The 27,784-nt window shown below is 58.1% G+C and overlaps 2 protein-coding genes across 2 annotated transcripts in view; one reads left to right on the top strand and one right to left on the bottom strand.

Moving 5' to 3' along the window:
• The first annotated feature begins 1,187 nt into the window (after window positions 1-1,187).
• On the top strand, window positions 1,188-17,746 carry HK3 (hexokinase 3). The gene is made up of 19 exons (XM_008142887.3): window positions 1,188-1,270; window positions 3,878-3,999; window positions 8,344-8,506; window positions 8,714-8,868; window positions 8,952-9,071; window positions 9,158-9,253; window positions 10,092-10,191; window positions 10,273-10,456; window positions 10,960-11,115; window positions 11,270-11,503; window positions 11,880-12,175; window positions 12,284-12,423; window positions 12,506-12,625; window positions 14,871-14,966; window positions 15,137-15,236; window positions 16,492-16,675; window positions 16,775-16,930; window positions 17,097-17,330; window positions 17,416-17,746. Exons 1-19 carry the CDS (start codon window positions 1,207-1,209, stop codon window positions 17,558-17,560), a joined length of 2,865 nt encoding a protein of 954 aa, XP_008141109.3. The 5' UTR covers window positions 1,188-1,206; the 3' UTR covers window positions 17,561-17,746.
• Window positions 17,747-18,585: 839 nt separating this feature from the next.
• The window catches only part of UNC5A (unc-5 netrin receptor A), a 56,060-nt gene continuing 46,861 nt past the window's right edge, over window positions 18,586-27,784 (bottom strand). Inside the window, exons 3-15 of the mRNA XM_008142898.3 lie at window positions 27,311-27,454; window positions 26,977-27,080; window positions 26,692-26,872; window positions 25,303-25,467; window positions 24,200-24,388; window positions 23,794-24,096; window positions 21,194-21,281; window positions 20,780-20,948; window positions 20,391-20,624; window positions 20,143-20,292; window positions 19,895-20,059; window positions 19,059-19,237; window positions 18,586-18,840 (exon numbers count right to left, since the gene is read on the bottom strand). Of these exons, the coding sequence (XP_008141120.1) occupies window positions 18,675-18,840; window positions 19,059-19,237; window positions 19,895-20,059; window positions 20,143-20,292; window positions 20,391-20,624; window positions 20,780-20,948; window positions 21,194-21,281; window positions 23,794-24,096; window positions 24,200-24,388; window positions 25,303-25,467; window positions 26,692-26,872; window positions 26,977-27,080; window positions 27,311-27,454 (2,237 nt within the window). The 3' untranslated portion in view covers window positions 18,586-18,674. The remainder of the gene's footprint in view (window positions 18,841-19,058; window positions 19,238-19,894; window positions 20,060-20,142; window positions 20,293-20,390; window positions 20,625-20,779; window positions 20,949-21,193; window positions 21,282-23,793; window positions 24,097-24,199; window positions 24,389-25,302; window positions 25,468-26,691; window positions 26,873-26,976; window positions 27,081-27,310; window positions 27,455-27,784) is intronic.

The following is a 27,784-nucleotide window of genomic DNA, read 5'->3' on the forward strand; positions in this document are numbered from 1 at the left end:
CAAAAATTGGGACTTTTTTAAAACGCCATGGGACGCAGGACAAATTGTTAAAAATCGGGACTGTCCCGCCAAAAGCGGGACGTCTGGTCACCTTACTCTATCCTCATGACCTAATCATTTTCCAAAGGCCCCACCTAATACCATCACCTTGGGCATTAGGTTTTCAACATGAATTTTTGGAGGAACACACATTTCATACCATAGCAGCGAGCACAGTGATGCCTCAAGGTTCTGTGCATTCAAGAAGGCTAGTTTAGCCCGGCCTGCATGGCTCAGTGGTTGAGCGTCAACCTATGAACCAGGAGGTCAGAGTTTGATTCCCGGTCAGGGTACAGTCCTACTTTGCGGGCTTGATCCCCAGTGTGTGGCTTGCAGGAGGCAGCCGATCAATGATTCTCATCATTGATGTTTCTATCTCTCTCCCTTCCTCTCTGAAATCAATAAAAATATATATATATATATAAAAAAGGCTAGTACAGGGGAAAACCAACTTGGTGGCCAACAGCTTGGCTACAACCTGAGACTCCCCTCCCCTTTCAGTAGAGAAGACCTATGTTATGAACCTACTGTCCCCCCTTGGCCTACAGACTAACGGCTAGATTCCAGTCTAGCCCCCACCGCTCCCACCATGCACCCCCGTCTCCATGCATCCTCTTCAGAACCTTGGAGCTGTACTCCATTCCATGAAGGTGTCTGATGCTCCATCATGCTGTACATGCTCCTCTCTTTTTCAAGGACCACCTCTGCCAGAATACTACCATTCCTTCAAGGCTCAGCTTCCTCTTGCCCTGCCCACTCCAAGGCAAGTCTCTTCTTCTTCTGTGCTCACATGACCTCTCACTCACTAGTATTTCCACATTCCGCCAAATTGTGCATTGGATTGCACATTTTCCAGGCTAGGCCCCTCCATTTTCTTTCCAGGGGTGAGCCACCACCACAGAGCTCAGACTCCGAGTTTATGTAAAATGGACAGAACTCCCAACCTTGCAGAGGGCATATCCTAGAGCCCTTGATCCATTTCACGGCTCCAATTTCCTGTGGTCATCTTGCTTAAGTTTGCACCATGGCCTTGCCTACCCTCAGCTCCTCTTAGGGCAGACTCAAAAGGAAGTGACTTAGCTGTTGTCTAATAAAAGGGTGGGGCTTGGGGACATTATTACTCAGCTCACTTGTGAGTTACACTTTGGGTGCAAACCAGGTCCTGGGATGCCTCATATTGAGGGAAAAGCGCCCAGGCCCGAGGAGACTGACCAACTGCTGTTTTCCCCAGGTAAGAGCCTCCTCCTCTGTTTAGTTCCTACCTGCCTCAGCCCCAAACCTCACCCTTATCTCTGCTGCTTGGCCCATACTGGAGGAGTAAAGGCTGGAAAGGCTAAGCCTTTGGTCCCCAGTCGTGGCTCCCTCCCCAGCAAACATCTGTGGTATGTGTTTCTAAAAGAAGGCTCATTCCATGTAGCTGGCTCAGCTGAGGGAAGCGAAGAGCCCCACAGTTCTTTAAATGTGTGCGACCTGGGCTGGGGGCTGGGGATCTAGTGATATGGGAGACATGTCCCTCTCCACAAAGACTCTCAGCTGGAAGAGACAGACATGGATATACTTATCGAGAGGGTAAATGCTGGGGTTTCTTTGAGGAAGGCTCACAATCCCTGGCATGGAGAAGTGTGGAACAAATGTGAAATAGAAGAGTGAATGAATGAATGGCTGAGCCAGCCGGGCCTTGAAAGGAGAGTGAAAGCTCACCACTGTGTGTAGGCCTTGGCCCTTTCCAAAGGTAATTGCCTCAGTTACCCCATTTTATCTTTGAAACTGACCTATAATGTATGTGGAACCAACATTCCCATTTGACAGACTTAGAAACTGTGTAGGATTATATGACTCTGGGAATATTTGTTAGAAATGGATTTGATTCTCTGAATAAGACTGCCTGCCCACCCCCAAATTCACAAAGCTGTTTAGCACCTACCTATGCTGAACCCTCTGTTGGGCGTTGAAGATGCAGAGATGAACCAGACATGGTGGTTCCAGGCTCAGGGAACACGGAACAAAGACTAGACATCAAGAGACAGGATGAAGCTTGTAGTCAGTGTATAGCATATGAAGGGCAGTGGTGAGAGGAAGCTTGGTTGGAGGACAGGGTGAAGAGCCTGGAATGCCACAGTAAAGAGTTTTAGACTTCTTTTTTTCTGCAGTGGTAGCCATCAGAATGTGACAGTTCTTTTCTTAGGGGGATAGATCTGGGGAATGACATGATAAAATCTATTTTAGCATAGTTGTTGGTGGCGGGACAGGGGGTGGTGGACAGATTAGAGTAGGAGAAGGTGGAGCATAGGAGAAGAGTCATGGGCAAAAGTAAAGGAGAAAATGAATGTGGCTTTGACTGTTGAGTGTGAGGAGCCTCTCCAAGTTCGGATCATGATGTATAATAGATCATTAGAATTTGGGATTTGGCTCAGGACAGGAATATTTAGGAGCCCTCACACAGAAGTTTCAATCAATTCTTGGGGATGAGAGAGATAAAGAGGGAGTGTGGAAAGGAGAGCTATCAGGAACCTGGGAGCCCCATTGTTTAAGGGGAGAGGAGAGAAGGAGTTAATGAAGATGAGAGATTTAGGAAGGAGGCCCAGGAGAAACCAGCTGTTGAAGCCAAGGGACACGAGGATTTTGTAGTGAAGAGAATGCTCATGGCTTTGCATGCCTGAGAGGGCAGTGCTAGTGGGGACTCAGCCAAAGGCTGGGGTTGGGCAGTCAGATTATAGGTGACCACAGGGAGTGATGGGAGTAGAAGGTGGGAGGGGTAGCAGGGGTGGAAGGTGTCTTTCCTGAAGTTGCCTTTCCAGGAGGAGAGGTGGAGTGATTCGTTGGACCCTCCATTGCATTTCTCATTTCCTTCTCCCCTGAAGGGCACCTGGATCACTGAAGGCTTCCTCAGGATCCTCCTGGAACATCAGTGCCACCTCTAGCTTGAGTGAGCACACCTGACATTCCAACAGTCCTTTAGAGTATGCAAAGGACTTTCAGAATCATTAATTCCTTTAATCCTCACAAGAACTGAATTTTTTTTCCTTTCCCAGAAGAGGAAATTGGGGTTCATAGAGTTCCCATGCAAATTTAGCTAAATAAATCTGAAGACCCTGAGCAAGGTTCTTTTGCTCTCATTATCTCCCTTGCCCCTCCCCAAACCCATCCAGGAGCTGAGGTTTAAATTAAATATTCCAAAACATTTTTCCAGGTGTTATTCCATGTAATTCTCACCAACCTTGTACAGGTACCATAAATGACCTGCCCAAAGTTTGTGCCACGAGTAGAAGCCCTTACTGAAGCACAGATCCACCCCTCACTTCTTCTCCATCTATCTTCAGGAAGAAATCCATGCACCTCAGCTTGCCATAGAGACATCTGTGGTCCAGCCTGCTTGTTGCTCCAGCACATCACACCCTTTCTTCCAAAAGCTCTAGCACATTCCTGAACTCCTAAGCACAGCAGCTTGTCCATCTCGATTGATGCCTATATCAACCCTGCTGGGATTGCTGTAGGGCTGTGAGGTCCCTGAAGGTGGGGCCCTGGTTGGCTTCGTCTATACCCTAGCATCCAGCGGTGTAGGCATCAGGAACTGGTAAATGTGAATGAATAACAGAATGAATGAAAGGCATTGGGAATAGAAAGCAGCCTTCCTGGTACTCTCTTACGACACATGCTTCTGGAAACTGACAACCTTCTGTTTAACTACTAAAGGATCTTTGATGGTCAGAGGTTCTGAGCTCTGCCCATAGCTTCCTTCCTGTCCACTTCAGACGGAAGGAAGTTAAGGGTCTGAGTCACAGCCTCCTAGGGCCTGGAGAGTAAGTGGTTCACCCAGGCTGCCTCTTTCCTCCCACAGGTGGCCACCCCCCATTGTGGAACCACATGGGCTCCACTGGGCCTGTAGGGCTGTGGCAAGAGGAAGGAGCCCCCGGTTGCCCCCAGGAGGGCTTGTCCTGCTCCCCGGACACCTCTGAGCTGGTAAGTTCAGCACTGGGTTCCTGTCCTGTGCTCACTGAGGGCTGCCAAGAGCAGGATTGGCTAAAGATGGTGTGGGGCCATGTGATCACACCTTTGCAGCACCTTCCAGTTTTCAGAGCCTTTCATATCTGATCCGGTCAGTGTCTCCTATGATGCTCCACACAACTGCAAGGCAGGGACTAGCTCCTCACTTTACAGCTCAGGAAGAGGGGGCTCAGAGAAGTGGTGTGCCTTCGGCTAAGGCATGACAGGAGTCTGAGCTGGGCTGAGATGTTTCAGCCCCAAATATATTGCTTTGGCCATGTTGCCACACAGGCACCTCCTCTGCCCCAAATGGGCTGACACAGTCTAGAAAGCGGTGTTCTTAAGGACCTTCCTTCCCCCACTTCTCTAGTCACTCCTGCAGCTCTCCCTCTCCTCCATGCCAATCAGTCAGGTACACAGAGCTGAGGTGACAGTGCGGCTTACTCTACATACTTCCAATTAGCTCAGAAGTGAGTCTCTCTTTTGTCCTCTTGACCAAGATTTAGAGCCCTTGCATACCACATCCTTGAGCCGGAAACACTTGTGTAAGTCATTTCATATCCCTTAGTCTCTGTTTCCTCATCAGTAAAATGGAAGAAAAGAAAATTGAGTCCTCCCACCCCCCTGGAGGGTGAAGTGAGTTACAGGACATAATAAAGGACAGAGGCGTCCGGAGAGAGGGTTCTTCAACTGTTCCCTGCAGCTTCTTCAGTTTTCTAGCTTGTCCTGACATCTGCTGGACTTGGTTTGTTGCCCAAACTGTGGGGGCATCACCCCTCACAGCATTTCATGCTCCCACTTCACCCTCATCCAATCTCTGCCCCAGACCCTGCTGTAAACATTTCCTCTGTGCTCCGCCCACCACCCACCACGGGCCACAGGAGTGAGCAAGGCCTGGCCTGCCACCATCTCCCACTCACTTTATGCCCTTGCTCCCGTGTTGGTCCTACATCTGCCCTGCTGACTTCGTTGCACACACCTGCAGTTTAAAGACATCACCTTAGGCTTTGGGAGACTTCACAGGGATGCCATGTTCCCCATGGCCTTGGCCCCACCTCAGCACCACAGGCTCCCCCTCAGCCTCCTTCCCATGCGCGGTCAGAGTGCAGCCCCTTCTCAGAGTCCCTTCCCCACCCCGCCTCCCAGGTCTCTTGTTGTCACCAGAGGGGCAATAAATCAGGCTCTCCAGGCGGTTGTACCTCATGCTCTGAGGAAATGAAACCCACGTTCCAATGAGCATGTCCTATAGGCCAGCCACTGTCCTACCCCTTCTCAGTCCTCACAGAAAAAGGGGCTGCTATTTTACCTCCTGCTGGATGGAGAAGGAAACCACTCAGAGAGGTGGGGCAATAAGTCCAGACTGACTGACATACAAGCTGGTCGAAGGAGCCAGCTTTGAAGCCATATTGGATCAGCCTCTTTCTAAGGCTTTGCTTCTCACTCTCCTGGCTGAGGTCTCTCCCCAGTCTTCTCGGGAGAGATGGAGGGGGATGACCCAGTAGCTTCTCCTGGCTACTATGCACACGCCAGAGTCGGCCGGGGAAGTCCTGTTTTTCTTGTGGCTTCTGCCATCTTCTTGTCACTCCTCTTGCACCTTCCACTGGTTCCAGGAGGAAAAGGAAGAAAAAACATCCATCTGCCTAAGGCATCAACTCCATCATACTGCTGTTATCATTAAGCAATAAAAACACAACCCTCACCCTGAACAGTATTTTACACTTTCATGGACATGATCCCCTTTAATTCTTATGCCCCCACAACCACTCAATCAGCAAATCCTTCCTGAGTGCCAGCCTTGAACCAGCCACCATTCGGCTCTGAGATACAGCTGTGAGTAAGACATGGCCCTGGCACTAGGGGCTTGGGACCTTCTGAATATTCTTCTTCTTTGGGTTTTGCATAAGAGGTGTCTTGTTACCTCAGAGGGAAGTTTGACTTGCCCAGGGCCACACATTCAGGAAGTGGCAGGGCAACACTCAGATGTAAGTTACCTCATGCCAGGTCCTATGGGGTTTCCTCGTTGCAGCCTTCATCAGCTTTGAGGTCTTTTCAGAAATTGCTAGTTTTTATAAAGCTTTCACATTTATGTAGAAACATCTCTGTAGTCCAACAGATCCGGGTTCAAATCCCATCCTGTGCCTTAATAGCTGCCTGGCTTAGGCAGATGACTGTCCCTGTCTGAGTCCCAGTGTCCTCATTTGTACTAGGAATAACCCCTCTGAGCATCATGGCTGCTGTAAGCATCTGCTGTACGATAAACACGGACTGAACTCCTGGCACTTCTGTTGGGGGTCATTTGTGCCTTAGGCTTCTGTTTCCCATCTCTTCCTAAAGCAGGGGTGGGAGAGAGCCATCCCATCTTCCTCAGTGGGCAGCTTCTCTTCCCAGTCTCCCCAGCCTCTTTATCCAGATGCCCCAGTGGTTCTTTACAAATACAGGTCCAGCTTGGGGCAGCAGGTTGCAGGAACGGAATTCCCATGCAACCAGGGGTGGGGGCCTGGAAAAGGCTAAGCCCAGGAGAATGGAGTCATGGGCTGGGGCTCTCCAATGAACCCAGGAAGGCTGCTGGGCCTCTTTGAAGGATGGCCCAGGAGGTTGCCCAGAGGAGGTTTCCATATAAATGGGAGGCAGCAGGGTGCTTTCTAAGCTCCCCACAGCGGCTTCTGGTGGAGAAGAACTCAGTGTCCTGTCCTCTGCTTTCCTCGCCCCTCCCTTCATGCTAATCTATTTCTGGTCCAGTCTTCCCCCAAATTCATCCCCTTGCACTGAAGAAAATCCCTTTATGCTCTTTCCCCAGATTTTTTTTTCTTTTTAAAAATATATTTTTTATTGATTTCAGAGAGGAAAGGAAGGGGGAGAGGGAGACAGAAACACCAATGATGAAAATCATTGATTAGCTGCCTCCTGCACGCCCCCTACTGGGGATCAACCCGGGCATGTGCCCTTGACTGGAATCAAACTCGGGACCCTTTAGCCCACAGGCTGACGCTCTATCCACTGAGCAAAACTGGCTAGGGCACTTTCCCCAGATTTTCAAATGGCTCATTCCCTTCCTTCATTTAGATCACCTCCACAGGAAGACCTTTCCTGACCAATGTCCAAAAATATCTCTACCTCCCCGCTCACTCTCGACTTCTATTCCTGCTTCTTCTTTTTTTTTTTTTAAGCTGCCATTACTACCAGACAATCTTATCTGCTTACTTGCTTATTTTCTGTCCCTACACTGCAGCCTGAGCTACACAGGGCAGGCCTCAGCTGGTGGAGCAGCACTTGGTGCTGGGAATAGCGCTGGGTGTGTGGATGGGCCTCCCCCAATGCCTGTGGGAGGGATGGCAACGGAGGGGAGGGCTGTCCTCTGCAGAGTCGCCTCCAGACTCTCCTCAGCACTTCACCTTCAGACTCCCTGCCATGTTTTCCTGATCCTACCCTCTTACCTCAGTTTCCCTCCTGTCTCATGCTGATGTTTGGAGTGGCAGGTTTTGAGGCATCATGTGACCTGTCTCCCCATGTCCTGCTCCACCCAGGGAGCTTTCCTGGGTGTGACACAGTCTCAGGCCCACAAGGATTCTGGGATGGGGGAACTCTGGGGGAGGACTTAGGTCCTAGGGCCACCACCAAACCTCAGAACACACCTGGGTGGACACACTGGGTCCCCAGGCGGATCTCTCCTTATGGAGGCCCAGTCCCTCCCAGTGTCAGCACTGGTCTATTGGAAAGAGTGGAACAATAAATATTGGTGGTGTGTTAAAAAAAAAAAAAAAGTGAGGGCCTGGCTTGCTCAAGCTCCAGAATCAAGTGGATCTGGAGAGGGAAGCACCTGAACTTGAAGTTTGTTCACACATGTGTTCATTCACTTGCTCCTTCAATGACAACTCACTGAGCAGCTTGGCTCTGGGTGCTGGGAACCCAGAGCAAATCATTCCTGGTGCGACAGGAGAAAGGCTTTGTCAAACCCTGAATTCAATGAAATAGAAGGAGCCAGGAGTATAGTGATCTGTGGAGCCACGAGGGAACGGAGCAGGAGGAAGTGGGTGGGTCTTTCCGCCAGAAAGGAGCCTTCTGAGGGTATTGGAGCTGGGTGCAGGCCCTAAGCGGCCAGAGAGCCAGCGTGTGGGAAGAGGTGAGGTGTGGAGCTGGGTGGTGCTGGGAGACCAGGCTCAGAAAGGGCTCAGGCCAGCCCTGGGGAAGCTGAGGGAGGGGCTGGTCGGGACAGGTGAGAGGAGGTATGAGCAGGACAGGGCTGGCTTGTCCTGGTTGGGGTTGGAGTACTTGGCTAGGCCAGCGGGGCTCCTGCCCAGATGTTAGCCTGTTTTCCTCCAGGTGCAGGGATGCCTGAACCAATTCAAGGTGACGACCACACAGTTGCGGCAGATCCAAGCCAGCCTCCTGCGCTCCATGGAGCAGGCACTGACGGGCCAGGCCAGCCCGGCCCCGGCTGTCCGGATGCTGCCCACATATGTGGAGTCCACCCCACATGGCACTGGTGGGTGACATAGACTTAAACAGGTGACCAGGCCTGGGGAGAGGGCTGTCATCTGGGGAGGGGGTAGTTTCTTATCTCTGTCCCTATCTCTAAGGTTCCCATCTCTAAGTTCCCTTGACAAGACTCTGCAGGCCTTGGGAATGTTTCTGGGAGGCAGAGAGCTTGGTCTCAACAGCTGCTTGACTCTCTGTGACTGCTTGTCCTCAGAACAAGGAGACTTCGTGGTGCTGGAGCTGGGAGCCACGGGGGCTTCACTGCGTGTTCTGTGGGTGACCCTGACAGGCACTGAGGGGCACTGGATTGAGCCCCGGAGCCGGGAGTTTTTGATCCCCCAAGAAGTGATGCTGGGTCCTGGTCAGCAGGTGAGGGCTCCCTGCCAGGCTGTGGGACCACAGGGTGGCTGGGGCTCCGCTGGGCAGAGCTGAGCCCCTCCCGTGTCCCCCAGCTCTTTGACTTTGTTGCTCGCTGCCTGTCTGAATTCCTGGATGCATACCCTGTGGGCAGGCAGGGCCTGAAGATTGGGTTCAACTTCTCCTTCCCTTGTCACCAGACGGGCCTGGACAAGGTGAGGCGGAGTGGGCGTGGGGATGGTGGGGGAGGGGCTGCAGCCCCATGAAGGCTGTTGGAGTGATCCCACTTTTCTGCCCCCAGAGTACCCTCATTTCCTGGACCAAAGGTTTTAGGTGCAGTGGTGTGGAAGGCCAGGATGTGGTCCAGTTGCTTCGAGATGCCATTGAGAGGCAGGGGGTGAGTGGGGGCAGAGGCCATGGGACAACCCTGTGGCCTGCCCTGTGCTTCTGGGAGGGCCTGCTTATATCCTTTATCCAGTTTAACGTTGGGGTAAATGCTGCTGCCACTCCCATGTTCTAGGTAAAGAAACTGAGGCCAAGAAAGGTCAAACCAATGCTTAGGGCCATGGGGGAAACAAAGATGAAAAGGCTTGACCCTGTCCTCAAGGACCTCTCGGTCTGGTGGGGAAAGCATTCAATAAAAGACTGTCCCTGCTGAGGGGGGTTCCGATGGCCCTGGGAGCACTGGGGAGGGCCCATTGTGCCTTGATAAGGACTTGGAGGAGGAGTCTGCCAGGTGCCTAAGCTGGGGCTGGGGAAGATGTAGTTTCAGAGAAGGGCATATGCTAAAGTCTTGTTGCCTGAGGAGGCCAGTCTGTTTTAACTAATGGCCGCCGTACTGTGTGCATGGCTGGAAGTCAGGGCTGGAAGGGACGGGCTTGGGGAGCCAGGCCAGGATGAGGGTGAGCCAGCAAGGGGTCTCTGTGCAGTCTTCAGTGTACGCTGGCTTACCCTGGTCCTGGTCCTGGTTCTGTGGGTGGCACTGGTGTCCTGGAGAGGATGGCTAAGGTTGGGAGCCACTGAGACCACCAGGGCCTGAGTTGGGGGTGAAGGAGTCACAGGAGCATGGGGTGGGGGGAACCTTCCTCTGTGGATGGAGGGCTTAGAGTGTCTGTGACACAGATGTGTGGGGCATGTGGACACGTGTTCCATGGACTCTGGGAGTCTCCATCATAGACAGGGCCCCAGCCCTGCCCAACCCCCAGGTTCCCCTGCTCTGCCCTCCCGCTGTCCAGGCCTGTAGCATTGATGTGGTTGCCGTGGTGAACGACACGGTGGGCACCATGATGGGCTGCGAGCTGGGCACTGCACCATGCGAGGTCGGGCTTGTTGTCGGTGAGCCAGGGGCCATTTGTGGCAGTGGGTGGGGGGCACAGTTGCCTGGTGGGCAGGCCCTGATGAGGTCGTCTCTGCCAGACACTGGCACCAACGCATGTTACATGGAGGAGGCACGGCACGTGGCGGTGCTGGATGAGGACCGCGGCCGTGTCTGCGTCAGCGTCGAGTGGGGCTCCTTCGGCGATGATGGGGCCCTTGGGTCAGTGCTGACCACATTCGACCGCATCCTGGACCAGGAGTCCCTGAATCCCGGTGCCCAGAGGTGGCCTGACTTTCTATTCTAGGCCCTTCTCTGCTCTGCTCCCCATCCGCTCCCCATCCCCTCCCCTGTCCCTGTGCGCCAGCCCTGAGGGCCAGCCTCTCCCTCCCAGGAGCTCCAGGCTGCCCCCTCAGGGGCCCTGGCCAGGCTCAGAGAAGGAAGGGCTCTAGGTTCTAGAACTCAGAGTTCTCTCACCTTGGCTCTCCCTTATTTCTGACTCTGGCTAGCCCTGACAGGAGTTTGGAGACTGGGGGTAGCTGAGTAAAGTGTCCCCCCCTCCCTTTTGGGTCCTGCCACCCTCCAGAAGCCCCCTAACCCTAACCCAAACTGGAGGGGGCAGTGGGGTCTGGGTAAACACCCACCTGTCTCCTGGGAAGCCCTTTGCTTCTGGAACCTCCAGTCTGGGGGCCCTAAAGAAAATGATGCCTCCTTGAGGGCTCTCACAGGTGGGCGCCTGTGGGCCGAGGCATAGGAAAGCCTCTTCCAGCCACCCTTCCGGCCGGCAGGTTTGAGAAGATGATCGGCGGCCTGTACCTGGGTGAGCTGGTGCGGCAGGTCCTGGCTCACCTGGCCCAGCACAGAATCCTCTTTGGTGGCTGCACCTCCCGTGCCCTGCTGAGCCGAGGGGGCATCCTCCTGGAGCACCTGGCCGAGATGGAGGAGTAAGTGTGGGAAGCCAGTGGGATTAGACAATGGGCTTCTCTGCTTGGGAGAGGGAGGATGCTCTGCCCCCCAGGTAGCCACGGGGCTTTGGGAGAAGAGAGACAGGGAGCATCTGGGATATTTGACCCTCAAAGTAGCACCCTGTCCCCCCAGCGCCTCGGCTGGGACAGCCCGTGCGCACGCTATCCTGCGGGACTTGGGCCTGAACCCGGGGGCCTTGGACGCCGAGCTGGTGCAGCATGTGTGCACGGCCGTGTGCACGCGAGCCGCCCAGCTCTGCGCCGCTGCCCTGGCTGCCGTCCTCACCCGCCTCCAGCACAGCCGGGAGCAGCAGATGCTTCAGATCGCGGTGGCCACTGGAGGCCGAGTGTTTGAGCACCACCCCAGGTATTCGGAAAACACACACCCTGTGTGAACAGGCAGCAGGAACACGTGTGTGTGTGTGTGTGTGTGTGTGTGTGTGTGTGTGTGTGAGACAAGCACCCAAAGGCACTCTGGTACCATGGCTGCAGGGCAGGGGTAGGAATGGCGCCAGCAGAGTGAGGCCAGATGGCGGCTGGGGGCCAAAAGAGGTCAGAGGACAGAAAAGATGTTTCTCCTTGGATGTGCAAGGGAGGGGTCCCTGGGGGCACTGGGCACGGAGTTGGTGCACAGATAAATTTAGAATTGAACTGATTTGAAATGATGGGGTCCAGGCTTCAGTAAGCCCTGGGGGGTCAGGGCCTGGTGCCAAGCCAGGGTGGCCTCACATGTGTTTGTGCAGGTTCCTCAGTGTCCTGCAGGAGACGGTGAAGCTCCTGGCCCCTGAATGTGATGTCTCCTTTATCCCTTCTGTGGACGGGGGCGGCCGGGGCGTGGCAATGGTGACTGCGGTGGCTGCCCGCCTGGCTGCCCACCGGCGCCTATTGGAGGAGACCCTGGCACCGTTCCGGCTGAACCGTGAGCAGCTGGCAGTGGTGCAGGCGAAGATGCGGGAGGCCATGGTCAAAGGGCTCCAAGGGGAGGCCTCCTCCCTCCGAATGCTGCCCACTTACGTCCGGGCCACTCCTGATGGCAGCGGTGAGGACCTGGCCTGAGTGTGTGCCTGGGACATGGGCTCCTGGGAGTCAGTGTGTGCTGGGTGAAGCCACCCACTCTGTCCTGGTACTGAGGCTCTCTGTCCCACAGAGCGGGGGGACTTCCTGGCGCTGGACCTTGGAGGCACCAACTTCCGAGTCCTCCTGGTACATGTGGCCGCAGGAGGCGTGCAGATCACCAACCAAGTCTATTCCATCCCTGAGTGTGTGGCTCAGGGCTCTGGGCAGCAGGTACTCACAGCCTGGGGCTGAAGCAGGGCCAGGGAAGGGCCAGGTGGCCCTCTCCCCGACGCTGACTCGCACTGCCCCTCAGCTCTTTGACCACATCGTGGACTGCATCCTGGACTTCCAGCAGAAGCAGGGCCTGAGCGGGCAGAGCCTCCCCCTGGGTTTCACCTTCTCCTTCCCGTGCAGGCAGCTGGGCCTGGACCAGGTGAGGGAGGGAGAGCTGGGGGAAGACATTCCCAGAGCTCCCACCCACATGCCCGTCAAGGCATCGCAGGAGGCTGGGGAGAGGACTGGGGGAGGGGCAGGCAGAGGCACCACTGGGCTGAGCCTCCACTCGGCCTCAGTTTCCCTAACGTAGTGTGCCCAAATGGGTGGAAGCGGTAAAGTGGCCTGGAATGCAGGGTCACGAAGAGGCCTGGGATGGAAATGGACACGGGTATCCCTGGGGGCTGCCAATAAGCAGGAGAGTGGAGCCAGGGGTAGGTGTGGGCACTTGGGAGTAGTGCAGGCCCAGATCCGGGCTGACCACGCACTGGTGTCTGGCCCAGGGCCTGCAGGGAGCAGCGTTGGCTCCAGGCGCTCGAAGGGGCTGTGCTCACACGGGTCCTGTGCCCTCTCTCCCCTTCCCGGCCTTGCCAGCATCCCTCTCTGTGCCTGGCTGGGGCGGGTGCCTAACTGGGGTGGCAGAGCAGCAGGCTCTCAGTACACACCTCCGTGCACCCTTCAACAAGAACGCCAGACTTTTCGTGCACACACTGAGGCCTGTCATGCAAAGCTCCTCCTGGACCTCTAGTCCAGGTTTTCAGCAGTCCTCCCCGCCTCAACATCCCAACTTGTGCGAAAAATTGCTATGATGAGGGGCACACTGTCCCCGAAGGTGCCCACTGTGTCCTGCCCTACCTGCGTCTCTGAGCGGCTCTGCCTCCTCGGCTCCAACCAGCCCTTGTGTGGCTGTCACCCTCTGCTCCGGCCCTGACCTCCCAGATGTGTGCTCTGTACTCTGCCTTCCCCTCCCCGCATGGCCACTGCATCTCTCGGCTGGGCTCTCGCTCCAGGCTGAGCTGCTGGCGCCTTTTGATTATTTCTTATAAAGTGTGAGAAGCAGGTGGGACTCAAGATGCAAAAGCAGGCATGCAAGAAACACGATCCTATTGATCTTCTATCACAGAACTAAATTTCTGTGTTGAACCCACAATCTTTGGAGGGGTGAAAACTTAATGTTGATCAATTTGGAGACCCTCTTCCCCCTAGGGGCCCCTCTTGGCTGCACAGCGATCGTCCTTCACTGTAATGAATGTGCAGGCACGAAAGGGAAACTCTTGGGGAGACACCCAGGCCCCCACTGGGAAGAAGGGGGCTACTCCTTCCTCTCCTGGGTCCTCACACCTCCCTGGGGAAGGAGGGCAGAGGCCTCCTCTCCTCTCAGACCACCCAAATCCTGTGTCTCCCTCCCTCCCGCCCAAGCGTGGGCCCAGTGTGGAGGGCACAGAGCACCCCTCTCAGGAGGCCATCCGAAACCTGGCTCTGCCTGCCCCACCCACGCTTCCCCAGGCCAGGGTTCTTTGTCTTGTCTGGGAGCAGGTAAGCTTTGCTAATTCTCATGATCTGGTCTCCCCCAAACTGGCCTCCCTCTCATTCACTCTTTCTGGTTTCTGGTTTTGGGACAATGAGCACAGAACACCCTAGATGTGGTCACATAGGGAAAGTGATAAGACAATATTACTGGGGGGAATGTTGGTTAGTATTTCTAATCTCCTGCCCTAAAGATTTGCAGACCTGCTCTCCACGCTTCTCCGTGGGCAGAGCAGTCATTTTCCCCTGCCCTCCCCCTCCAGAGAAGCTCACCAAGAAAAGCACAGCCAAGCCCCCGTCACTAAGTTCACAATTTAAGGCCAATTTCTCACAGTAAAGGCTTAGCTGTCTTGTCCCCTTCCATCCTGCCCACATGTCTGGGTTCTGGCTTTTCTATTCGTCCTTCACTCACATCTGGAACACACGTGTGAATCTCCCAATGACACGGCTCTGTCCCAGCTCCAAGAATTCCTTCTCTCAAGCGACCCTGGCTAGTTCTTCTCAGAAGAGCAGAATCTGCTGCCATGTGGACCCTCTGAGCCTTCCCTGTCCTCCCCTTTCTCACACCCAGCACTCATTTGACAAGCTCCATCCAATCACAAAGGGCCATTCCTTCTGGGCAACCATCTTAAAATGGCCAAACCCTGAGACCATCTGAGCATTCTGGTACTAACGTAGGTTGAACGTTAATAGGTTTCTTCATACTGGAAGGCTTCTGAGGACTTGGCAGGGGGCAGAGGGCAAGGCCCTCCACTGTATGGGCAGAGTGGGCCTGGGATGCTGCTTACAGAGCGGGGACATGGTATGCTGGAGGAGATGCAGGCTTTGGGGAGGCCAAGTGAGATTCCAAGGGGCCCCCTGCCTTGGTCCCACCCCAGGGCATCCTCCTGAACTGGACAAAGGGTTTCAATGCATCAGACTGTGAGGGCCAAGATGTCGTGTGTCTGCTGCGGGAAGCCCTTGGGCGCAAACAGGTAGGGAGTCTGCCTCCAGGGGTGCTTTGGGACTGTGGCAGGCCTTGAGGGGAGCAAAGGGTCTCTTGCTTCCTAAGAGGGGGACCCTCTGCAGTAGAGACCTTTGGGTCCAGCACCAGTTGCCGTGACGACCATGTTGCCCAGCAACTAGCATCATCTTTGTTTTGCAGGCAATGGAGCTGAATGTCGTTGCCATTGTCAATGACACAGTGGGAACCATGATGTCCTGTGGCTATGAGGACCCCCATTGTGAGGTCGGCCTTATTGTTGGTGAGGAGGGCCCTGCTCTTTTGTGCCCCTACTGCCTGATGCTAATTCATGGTACACTCAGTGCTTGGAGCTGGGAGGGTGCCAGGGATTGACAGAGAATGAGCTATGAGGTCATTCTTCAGGTCATCCAAGATTCTAAGTCTTTATTAGGCACCTATCCTGTGGCCAGCTGAGGGATGGATGAAGGGACAGGAAGACACATAAAAGGGGAAAACACCTGCCTTTTCAGATCTGACCATTTAGCAGGGCTTGAGCCCAGAATAGCACGTGGCAGTCAGAGAGCTGAACCTGACTCTCTGTGCCAGGGCGACAGGCTGAGGCCAGAAAGGAAGGGGTCCCACAATGAATGGGACTTGCAAAGAAAGCCTTGAAAGAAGGGATCTGGCTGGGCGGGAAGGAGGGCTCCCACGGGTCCTCAGGCATCAGTCTCTTAGAGCACAAAGTGGGTGATAGCCACTCGAGGGACTGGGAGCTTCTTGAACATAGAGCCTGGCATGGGCAGGCGCTCGGAGGGGTGTGCCCAAACTGCCCTGGGAACAAACCACTGGATGGAGGAAGTCAAGGTGGGGCCGCAAGGAGCCCACCTGCCTAGAGCTGACCAGGTGTTGGGGATAGAGAAGGGATGCCTTTGCCTTCTGCCTGGAATGCCGTTCCTTTCTGTGCTTCTTGGCTTCAAGGCCAAACCCCAACTTACTTCCTCTCTGTAGCTTTTCTGACTCTCTAGGCAGGATGATTCATCGGAACTCCCAGGATGCTCTTCTTTGCGCCTTCATTTAGGCACATACGGGCAGTCTCTGAGTTGTCTGCTCATTGCCCCGCCTCTGGCCACTGTAGGGCTCCTCTGGTCTGACTCCTGTCTCCATCCTCGGCTCTTGGCCCAGCACCTGCTAGTTTGACTAAAGACCTGAAGACCAGTCCAGGGAGCTTAGGCGTCTCACCTGCAGACAGTGGGGGGCTGTCACACATCTCCTAGAGGAATGGCTGGTGGCATTTCTAGGAGTACCCTGGGGTAGCATGGGAGATGCACCGATGGTGGAGCTGGTAGGGGAAGCAGTGGAGGCCCAGAGGGCTTGGTGCTGGCAGGGGCTGTGGAAGAATGCCAGGAAAGAAGGAAGACCAGGACCGGGGGCGTGAGTGTGGGGAGATGGAGATGTAAAATACGAGCCCACATTTTGCTGTCTCAGTGCAGGAAGGGCTCAGAGGGGGTCCTGTCTGATTTAGTAAATGGCTCCTACTCCGTCTGGCCTTCCTGCAGGAACTGGCACCAATGCCTGCTACATGGAGGAGCTCCGGAACGTGGCAGGAGTGGCTGGGGACCTAGGCCACATGTGCATCAACATGGAGTGGGGCGCCTTTGGGGATGATGGCTCTCTGGACACGCTCAGCACCTGCTTCGATGCAAGTGTGGACCAGGCATCCATTAACCCTGGCAAACAAAGGTGTGGGCTGGGCCGGGCAGGGGTGGCTGATGGTGGCTTCCGTTGGCGATGGCAGTGGATGGGGTCTCCTACCCGGTGGGCACACACACTTCCATGCAGGTTTGAGAAGATGATCAGTGGCATGTACCTGGGGGAGATCGTCCGCCACATCCTCTTGCATTTGACCAGCCTTGGAGTTCTCTTCCGGGGTCAGCAGACCCAGAGCCTTCAGACCAGGGACATTTTCAAGACCAAGTTTCTGTCTGAGATTGAAAGGTGCTGAGCCATGCATTACCACCCCCCACCTCCCAAAGGGGTCTTTCCATTCACTTGGAGTGGAATGCTGGTTGGAGGGAGGTCCACCCAGGAGGACAGAGGCCATAAGAGAGGGGAGCTAATGCCAGACCCTACCTCTCTGTGTTCTATTCCTTCCCGTCCCCAGTGACAGCCTGGCCCTGAGGCAGGTCCGAGCCATCCTTGAGGATCTGGGGCTTCCCCTGACCTCGGATGATGCCCTGATGGTCCTGGAGGTGTGCCAGGCTGTGTCCCAGCGGGCAGCCCAGCTTTGTGGGGCAGGTGTGGCTGCCGTGGTGGAGAAGATCCGTGAGAACCGGGGCCTGGAAGAGCTGACTGTATCCGTGGGAGTGGATGGGACCCTCTACAAGCTGCACCCCCAGTGAGTCTGGATGCCAGGCTGGGTGGGAGGCATGCCTGGGTAGGGCCTGGCTGGCCTAGGCTCACCTCAGCCCCTCCCCTCACAGCTTCTCTCGCCTGGTGGCGGCCACTGTGCAGGAGCTGGCCCCTTGCTGTGCAGTCACCTTCCTGCAGTCAGAGGACGGGTCGGGCAAAGGTGCAGCCCTGGTCACTGCCGTTGCCTGTCGCCTGGCCAAGCAGGCCCAGGTCTGAAGAAATCTCCAGGAACCAGCTGTGCTGGACCAGGGCCGGGGCCCCACCTGTCCCCCAGCCAGGCCCAGCCACTCAGGACTCCCAGAACAGCCCATGTGGGACCCCTCTGTGGCCACTGGCCCCAAGTTCCGGCTTCCCCGAGAGAAGCAGCACTTGGGTTAGCAATATATATATAATTTATTTACATTCACGTCCGCTAAAATCCCTACGCGCCCCGGCGGCCGGGCAAGGCTGTGTACATAAGGCCAAGTGTAAGTGCGTGAATGCACTTAAGACAGAGTCAGGGCACGAGCTTCACACGACAGGCCCCAGGAGCGGGCACGCCACGGCACGCACACTCGCCATTGTCCAGCCCAGGACTCCCGTTGCATATTCACACGCCCCGTCGGGCAGGGCTCCTCTTGGTGGGGGAGGGGGAGGATCAGGGAGGAGCCTTGGGTGTCCCTGGGTGGGTGGGAGAAGGGCAGCATGTGAGAGGCAGATGTGGACTGATACTGGGCGTGAGAGATGTGAGTGGCCTCCTGGTGTACAGCATGACATGTGTGCGGGGGAGGGGGAAGCCGGTGATGTGACACACGAGACATGCGTGGGCACATGCCCGTGTGGGGGTCGTGTGCCTGAATCCAGGGGCCGCCCCCCATCCGGCTGTGGCCCTCAGTCCCACAGGCTTGGAGCCGGGCCCCTCAGACGTGCCCCTACCCAGCAGGCACAGAAATGTTTGCATAAGGTCCAGCTCAGGCAGGAGCTCCAGGGCGCGTCCCGAGCCCAGTGTGTGCACACATGCTGTGCGTGTGCGGTCCCCGGCCAGGGGCGGGGGGAGAGGTAGCACCACACACAAACACACACACTCACACAGGGGCTGGGCCTGGGCTGGCTTTTGGCACTGTCCATCCTGGGCCCTGGGGGCAGGTGGCAGTGCCAGCCTGGCCTGGCAGGCCCTGGAGGGGCGGGAGCGTGGGCAGGGTCTGAAGGGCCAGTGTGAAGAGACAGCGTTCACCAGGAGGGGCCTGTCCACACAGCTCCCTGGTGTGGGGGAGGGCCCTGTCCGGCTTCTGCCTGTCCCTGGTCGGTCCCAAAGCTGGTGAGAGTGTAGGTGTTGGGGGCCTGGCTGGCCTCAGCATTCAGCCTCCGACACTGTGAAGAGGCCGCCGTCTGGCTGGCCCAGTCCGGCCACTGCTGCAGCCAGCTGGCTGAGGTTGCCATTGGGGAAGTGCCTTGCCTCCCACAGGTTGAGGATCATGGCTGTGGGGCTGGGCTTGGAGGCAAAGAAGCTGAGATGGCTGTGGAGAGAAGGGGAGGAAGGGAGGCCATTAAGTGGCCTGGCCTCACCGCAGGCTACTGCCTCCTGGCCCCCAGCCCACCCCTCTGTCAACCATACTGGATGCCCTGGCTGCTGGTGGATGGGCCACAGGCCCCACTGAGTGTCCTGTCCATCCCACCCATCCTACCCTGCCAAGTGGCCTTTGCACCCCTCCCCTCCCGCCCATCTCCCATGCACCTGTCCAGGTGGAGTTTCTGGGCCAGAGTCCGCCAGTCGGCACCTCGGCTACAGGGTGGGTCCAGGCTGGTAATGATCTTCTGCCGAATGAGGAAGGGGATCTTGAAGGCACTGGGGCCCACTAGGGCTGGGACCCCCCCTTCACTCTCCAGAGCCAGCAGCTCCATGAATCTTGTGTCCTGCGGGAGCGGGGGGGGCGAGGGAGTGGCAAAGGGGTGAAGATGACTGTTAGAACTTTCCCTGGTCCAAGCCCACTACAACCTCCTGGGGGGGGCGCCCAAACCACCTTAGAGCACAGCACCACATGATATCGATGCTTCCTGGGCCCCCCACTGGGGCTCAGGTGTAATGACCTGCCAAAGTCACACAGCCAGCGAGCACCGGAGCTATCTGGCCTCCTTCCCCTCCTCCTCCCCACCAGCCCTGACCTTACCCCTCCCTCCCCCCCACTCAGCCTCTGCTGAACACTCAGGACCCACTGTGTTCCTCTCACCGCCTGTGTCCTTGAACTCAGTGCCCACTGCCAGAAACGCTGCCCTGCCCTCGCTGCTGCCTGTCTAACTCTTACTGATCCTTTGAGGCCCAGGACAGAGTCCCTCCTCTCCTCAGGGAAGCCCAGGCTGCTCCACCTCTCCTTCCTGCTGCTCCCACATCCTCGTCAGTCCCTTCCCAAGTCAGTCCCACTGCACCTGTCTGCATCTGTCTACTTCACCTGCACCTCTCCCTGGAGACTCGGAGGAAGAGGCCAAGCGGTTTCTGGTTTCTAGGAGGAGGTGTCAGGGCGGGCCTGGGGGTGTGGCACACATTATGGCAGTGCTGATACCCTTCCTGCCCACCTTGGTGATGTTGAAGTTGATGTTGAAGCTCTGCCCGTCACCCTCCACCTGCCACACCCACACCTTGCAGGCCAGGTCGCTGGTGCTGGGGCTGACACGCTCCAAGGTGAAGGTGCAGTGCAGGTACTGCTGTGTGCCATTCCAGATGTGATAAAAGGGGATCTCCTGAGGGGGGGGGAAGAAGAGGGGCAGTGTCAGGGGTGCCTGTGGCTGGTGGGCCCGGCTCCAGGCACCTTGAGCGCCCTCACCTGGTAGCTGACGAGGAGCTTGCTCTTCCACAGGGAGCTGGGCACGTCGTGGATAGACAGGCGCAGGTTGTGGTAACTGTCCTTCAAGTGCAGGACACGAGGTTCCTGGATCAGCTGTCCACCCAGCTGCTTCTCCAGCTGCACCACCTCCTGCAGTGCCACAGGTGGTCAGCTGAGCCTGGGGGCTGGGAGAGCCCCCTGTACCTCAGCCCTCAGGGCCAGGTGCACAGGGTGGGGCTGGGCAGTACCTTGAGTGCATCTCGGGTGTCCTGTAGGCAGTAGACTCGGATGTTGTACTCTAGGGAGGTGCAGGCCACGGGGGCAAACAGCAGCAGCTTGAGGCGCTTGGCAGCGGCCACACTGAGGGCCTCTCCCACGAGGGCAAAGCGGCCCAGCTGCTCGGTGAAGATGTAGCAGGTGCCAGCCTCCAGCTGGCAGTAGTAGAGGTGGGAGGGCGCCTCCTCACCCAGGTGCAACACGTCCTGCGGGTAGGGCCCGATGGGTCAAACTCATGACAAATGCAGCTCTGAGGGGTGGCCAGAGACTGGGGACAGGGACCTGGCTCAAGGGCCAGGTGGGAAGCCGGGCTCCACTCGGAGGCCTGTGTTGGCTCCCTTGGGTGGGCAGTGGGGCTCACCTCCCAGCTGCCCTCGCAGGACTGCTTCTTGAGGCGCAGGCTCCAGCTCTCAGGGCTAGGCTCCCCGCAATGGTCCATAGCAAGGATGACAGGCCGGGTGAGCAGGACTCCGGGGGGCCCGCAGCTAACGATGGGACTCAGCAGGGTCTGACAGCCGGCTAGGGGCAACCTCAAGTGGGGAAAAACAGGTGGGGAGGGAAAGGCATCAATGGACCACCCTGGACTGGGTGGGACGGGGCAGGGCAGTGGCCCCTGGGGTCAGGAGCAGAGCTGGTTTGAGCTTAGGGGCAGCTCTTCCCCGGATCCCCCTCAGGCCAGACCAGACAAGGCCCAGCAGTGGTTGGGCAGGTGGCTTCCTGGTGACTGCAGGCCGGGGGACCCACCCAGCCTCAGCGGCAGGGCCCACGCCCACACCTCACGTCCTCCGGCTTGTGCAGCGTGAGGTAGATCTCGTAGATCTTCCCGCGGGGTATGGCATCTGGGGGGATGAGGAGGCTGATCCCTGTGACAGAGCGGGAGGAGGGCCGGGCTTACCAGGCTGCAGAGACACCGCACACTGCCAGCCCCTCTATGAGTCTCCCTTGGAGGACTGATCGGTGCCAGCCTGGCCTGGGGACAGAGGTGCCACAGGCACTGCTCCACTATCCACACAGCACGAAGCGGAATCACAGCGACCCCAAGAGAGCTGCTCAAAGACACTCGGGTGGCAAAGCATGCCGTCAGCCTGGGCACAGAAAACACTGAGACAAAAGGTGCCAGGTATGCGGTACCCACCTCCCCTTGCCCTGCTTAAAGCCTTCCCTTTACTCCTACGAGATGAAGTCGAGCTCCCTGGCCTGGCATGTAAGGTCTTTCACCTCTGGCCCCAACTGCCTTCCCAGCAGCATCTCCAGCCCAGCCTGAGGTGCCTACTCGCTGTTCTGGGACCACTGCCTGGAGCTGCCTCTGTCTGGGTGCCCCGCCCTCCTCCCCTGCTCACGACCCCCCCACCTCCATGGGCCCTGGCCGCCTCTGGGGATGGCAGCTCTCTGCCACCATGCATGACTTGGACAGTGGCCCACTACAGGTGGGGCCGGGGCCTTGAACAACCTTGCCCGCTTTGATAGCCCTCCTGGGCCTGGGAGCCAATGCACATGTGTCCTGCTGTCTGGCTGAGTCGCCCCTGCCCCAGCGTCTTGCAGGGGCAGCATCAGAAAGCGCCTGCTGAGGGAGGGGTGGTTCCAGGGGAGGCAGTAGGGGCTGGGAAGTTGCTCTGGGGATGGCGAGGGGTGGTCGTGCCCCACCTTCCTGCCCCTTTAGGACAGGGAGCCTCGGTATTAGAAGAGGGAGAACAATCCTATGGCTCTGTCCCACCAAATCTGAAGACACAGGCATGCTCTCCAGAGTGGGCGACTGGCTGTGCCGCTGGACTGTCACCATTTCCCAGGGACCGAGACCAGGAGAGGGGAGCCAGTGGTGGAGTGCTCACAGCTACTGCTCCCTTCACCGGCCCGCGCTGCCTCCTGGGACTGGCTCCCGGCGTTGGTGACAGTCCCAGAGGCTGAGTGTGAACACACCTGCATTCCCAGGACAGGTACTCAGGAAGGTGAGGCAAAACCACGGGCCCTGCTCTCAAGAAGCACCCAGCCAGTGGGGTGAACAAGATGGATGGCAGTGGAGTCCTGGGTGCGGGGGCAGACACCCCACAATGGTGACACCCCACTGAACACCCATGTGTGCCTGCCCCTTCCTCAGAGCTTGGCACGGACCACCTCACCTCATCCCTATGGCAGAGACAAGAAGCACAGAGAGGGAGAGCTGCCAGGCCAAGGCCTGGTGCGGGGGGAGAGGGATCGTGGGGTGCTGGAGCCCACCGTGGCCGCCATGTGCAGAAGCTTCCTCAGGAGGAAAGAGGCCACCACAGTTGGCCAGCAGGGAAGGGGCCACTGTGGCTTTGTCACGTGGGCTTTGCAGGGGGCATTGGGAAGCCATGGAAAGGAGGGGGACATGGCGAAGTGTGGCTGCACTGGGCGAATGCCTGGAGCTGTGACCCGATGGCAGGTAGGCGTGGTGGTCAGGGCCAGGAGAGGCAGCGGGAAGACGAGGAGCAGTGGGGTGCAGGAACATTTGAGGAGGAAGAATGATGAGATGGGTGTGTGACTGAAGCTGGGGTAGAGATGAGGGTGCAAGTGAAGAAGAGCAGGAGGTCAAGGTGACCTCCAGTTTCTGACTCGACTGTGCTGTCCCTGAGGTGGGGAAAGCCGGGAAGCAGGAGGTTGTGGGGGAGGGTGGGAGACGGTGCTGTTTTGGCCACAAGAATGTGAGACTTCCAGATGGAGCTGCCCAGCAGGCAGCTGGGTGTAGGATTCTGTCGCCCAGGAGAACTGTGGCTGGGGATTAGGAGTGGGAGTGATCTTGCACAGACATGGCGATTAGAGCCATGGAGTGGGAGAGGGTGCCAGGAGGGAGCTCTGAAGAACACCTACGTTTGGGAACAGGCACCCGGAGCAGCTGAAAAGGGACCAGAAACCCAGGGCTATGTGAGGTCACCTAAGCCGAGGGAAGAGAGAATTTCAGGGTGGGAGTGGCCAACCACACCAGAGGTATGAAGCTCCTTTGAAAGATGCCCATGGAGAAGGTCTGTGGATTTTTTATCGAGGTGTCTCAGAGACCCTGGCAGAGGGGTTCTGTGAGGTGGTGGGTGGAGGGAGCCCCCTGTCCGGGCGCTTGTCTTCTGCTATTTCTTCACCTGTCCCACCTCGGAGCCCAGGGCCCTCCTGGAGCCGGCACATGTCGACTGGCGGTGTACACGAAGGGACAGAAGTCCTGTGCCCCAGGCCACAGGAGGGAGACAGCTCTGGCCACGGCCTCAGTGTCAGCCCCACTGTCAGCCACACCTGGGTTGTCTCCCAGACTCAACCTCCTTTCCTTGTTGGCCTGGCTCTGCATTTGGGGTGAGGCTGAGTGGCATAGGAGGGACACGGATGCTAGTCTTGCCTCTTAGAGCTCCCCGAGCACTTTGGGGCCCTTCCCACCTGTATGAGGGATCATCAGCCGGCCCCCTAGGAAGTTGAAAGTCCCATAGGCCATGTTGCTGATGCCTCGCGGCAGGGAGCGGAAGTAGTTCTGGGTGGACAGGCGGGAGACAAAGTCCTCGGCCTCCGAGGTGGGCGAGCTGTGGTGCAGCGTGTGGCGGCCGCCACTCAGCGGGCTGAGCAGGTGCCCATTGGTTAGCTGGAACTTGGGGCTGGGCCCATCCTGCCGGGGACACAGGCTGCCCTGGTAGGTGGTGGTGGTGGTGCTGAGGTCTGGCTGGATGGTGAGCAGATGGGGATTGTCTGCAGGATAAAGGCAGACTCAGGGAGTGGCACTGAGGGTGGCCCGGCCCGGTGGCCCCTGGCATGGGGCCCAGGGCGGGAGCTGGGGGCAGAGGCACCACACCTGCTTTGCTGGGCTTGATGCTGACGGGCTGGAAGCCGGAGGTGAGGATGGAGGAGTCGGCCACATCTGAGTCCAGCCCCTCCTTCTTACGGCAATAAACGAGGATGAGGACGAGCAGCAGCAGGAGGAGACACACGGCCACGGCGACGAGGCCCACGTAGAGGGCCACGTCCTCTGGCCCAGAAGCAGCTGCAGGAGGTGGGGAGGGAGAGGTCAGCGGTTCCCACTCCTTGGGCATCAGCACTATTGGGCAGCGGACGCTGGCGCGGGAGCAGGGAGTCAGCATGCATGCATCCCCGCCCAGCATCTGCCACCACCTCGTGTGTCACGGAGCAAATCACACCCCTCACAGGCTCGATTCAGGCGGACGCTGCTGATCCCCAGAAGAGACACTTCCCCAGACGGCCTTGGATGGGGCTGCTGGACTGAACCCCCTCTCCTGGGGCCCAGGGCAGCTGAAGCCGTGGGGAGCTCCTGGAACCCCCCCCCCGCCCCCCAGAGCATGGGATCTGCTTCCTGGGGGGTTTGCCCATCTGGTCCCTGCCAGGGCTCTTCTCCTCGCCTGCCTCTCCAGGACTGGGGCGCGGCTGGGAAGGGTGATTGACTGCCCAGAGGAAGCCGTATTGATTTTAGAAGGGCTTTGCATAATGGAAGAAATGTCCATCAGAAAGGAATTGACACAGATAATTAGGTTTTTAATTGAAAGAATGGGGGAGGGTGTGTTCTAGAGAAAAAATCCAACAGAGATCTTTAATTGTTAGTTATGGCCTTGTAATTAACAGGCCTCACAGGCCTGGTGTCCCCAATGGACTTGCCTGTGCACTTGGGGGACAGGGAGGAGGTGAAGCTTCAGGAGAGGGGGAGGGGGGCATGTGCACAGTAAAAGCTCAAAAGTGTGCATGTTTTGGGGGAGACGAGGGATGTACTGGGGTGTGCAGGGGCACACGTGTGGCTGTTTATGAGGGGAGTCCCCAAGGGTCCTGAGCTTTGGAGAGGGGGTGCAGCTTGTGGCAGGGGACTAAATCCCTGAGCCACCACCTCCCTGGAGCTGGGCAGGGCCAGACCTGGCAAACTCAAGAGGACTCCCAGGGCAGAGGACTCACTGTGCACGCAGAGGTCGCTGGTGCAGTTTCGGGTGTCCAGGTCAGCACCCCGGCACTCCTCGCCTCCGTTGCGGGGTGCTGGGTCAGAGCACTCGCGGCTCCGCCAGTGGGTGCAGTCAAGCCCACAGGCCGACCACTTGCTCCACGGGCTCCAGCTGCCGTCCACTAGGGGAGACAGACACAGGGAGAGGAGATGACGCTGTCAGCCTGGGGAGCCAGCTCAGGCTCTGGGTGCAAGGCCAGGGCCAGGGAGGCCCACCCTGCACACCCTCTGGTGCCCAGCTGGCCTGGATGACACATGCTAATGATGGGAGGCGCAATGACACCTGCCTGTTTGGCTCTACCCTCACCAGGGGGCCGCTGTGGCCCTGGGGCCGTGTGGGCGCCCCCGGCTGAGCCCTGCCCTTGCCCCACTGACTGCACCTGTCCTGACTGTACCTGAGACTCTGGGGCTCAGACCCTCTGCCGAGACTGAGCCGGACATGGACCGAGCCCTGCCTCCATCACACTGAACCCCATCCTGGCCTTGGACTGAGCCTGGCCCTGCGTGCGGGCGGGTGGGATGGAGCCATGGGGGGCAGGCTGGTGGGTGTGATGGAGCCAGGGCACGGAGATGGCGAGGTGAGGAGCGATGCAGGAGGCGGCAGCTGCTGGTACCTGGGCACAGGGTGGCGCAGGCTGTTTTCTGGACATTCTGCCCCTCACAGAAGGCGCCCCCGTTGAGAGGCGCCGGGTTGGTGCAGCTCCGGCTCCGTTTCTGCCAGCCGCGCCCACAGCTGGTGCTGCAGACGGACCACTCGGTCCACGTCGACCACCCACCGTTCACTGGCCGGACAGAGAAGGACTGGGGTCAGGGAGCGGGGGCTTCCTCAGACATGCTGGCCCAGGGACCAGGGCAGGGGGGCCGGAGGGGAAGCCCCGGAGGGGAGGCCACACTGTGCCAACTGCCCCTTCCTTCCACCAGCAGGTGCTGTGGACACTAGGGCAGCCAGTCCTCACGTGTAGCTCCCAGGCCCCTCCAGCGCGGACCCCAGCCTTCAGAGGGGCAACTCCTGCATCCCCTCCCTCTGCCTGCTCCTGGGGGTGCCCAGAACACTACTTCCTGCCCACGGCCACCTTCCTAGTCTCCCTCTGAACCCTCATCTCCTGCACAGTGCTCCCTGCCCACAAGTCAGCCAAGGGATGGTGTGACTACAGGTGACCGGCCCACCCCGCACCTTCACCCAGACACACCCTTCGGCTCCCCGATGGGCACAGTAAGGCCCCTGCCCTTCCCAGTCAGCCCACGGCCTGGCCCGCCTGGCCCTGCCTCCCTGGGGGGCCAGTCACAGTGCCACCCCGAGGACAGCTTCCGGGCCTCTCCCTCCCCCCGCCAGTGCCGGGGCCCACCATAGACGATGACAGCAGCGGAGGCGCTGCGGCGTCGCGCGACGATGTTCTTGGCCACGCAGGTGTAGTTGGCCGTGTCGGCCAGGCGTGCCTGTCGCACCACCAGGCTGTGCTCCCGGGTGATGTACACGTTGGGGTCCAGGGACGGGTCCACCAGGTCCTCATTCCGGAGCCACTCCACCTGGGGAAGGGAGCCACACCACTGCACAGCCCCGAGTGAGGGCAGTCCCTGGGGGTCAGCCTGGGGGCTGGGCAGGCAGGACCTGAGCTTGGGAGTCCCCTCACCTCTGCCGGGGGGATGCCCTCCGGCGGGCGGCAGGGCAACACGATACCCTGCTCCAGGGACACCTCCTTGGCCAGCGGCTCCTGCTCGAAGTTCTTGCGCAAATCTGGAAGAACAAGAGTGTCCTCCAGCCTGGGCGCCTCGTGCCCGTCAGCCTGGCCCGCTGTCCCCGGTCCCACAGGAGCCATGACAATTGGCAGAAGGAGGTGCCGAGTGCCCAGTGGTTATGGGGTGGCTCTTCCTCCCAACAAGGCAGGACCTGAGGCTTTCTGACAGGACCCCTCCCCGGTGACACCCTGGGGCCACCCCCACCGGAGGGCAGGGCCCGGGACTCACAGGCTATTCGGATGTAGGCCTTCTGGCTCTTGGTGGTGCCTGAGGAGCTCCAGGCCACACACTGGCACCAGTACTCCTCCAGCCCGAACACCTTCTCCACCTGCTGCCTCGAGACGTTGATGCGGACCTCCATGGCAGGCAGGCCTGGGGACGGGAGGTGTGGGTAGCCAGGGCCCAGGGCCACACTGACCTCCCTGTTCCAGGCCAGAGCAGACAGCGGCGCAACTCTCAACCTGGAGGGAACTCTGGGGACCCACGGGAGCTCAGCGTGTATGCCCTGGAAGCTAGGAGTAGGTTCTTAGCGTTTCCATTCTTTGTACTCCATTCCCCAGGGGCCTGTCTCCCGGAGTCACTTACAGAAATGCCCCTAACAGGGCTTCTGGCAGCTGGGGCTGGCCTCCCAGGACCCCAGGAAGAAGGGGTGTGGCAGACTGGCCAGCCCGAGGGCTTTGTGGGTAAAAGGGTGAGGAAGGA

Source organism: Eptesicus fuscus, chromosome 6 (genome assembly GCF_027574615.1).
Source record: "Eptesicus fuscus isolate TK198812 chromosome 6, DD_ASM_mEF_20220401, whole genome shotgun sequence".
NCBI lineage: Eukaryota > Metazoa > Chordata > Mammalia > Chiroptera > Vespertilionidae > Eptesicus > Eptesicus fuscus.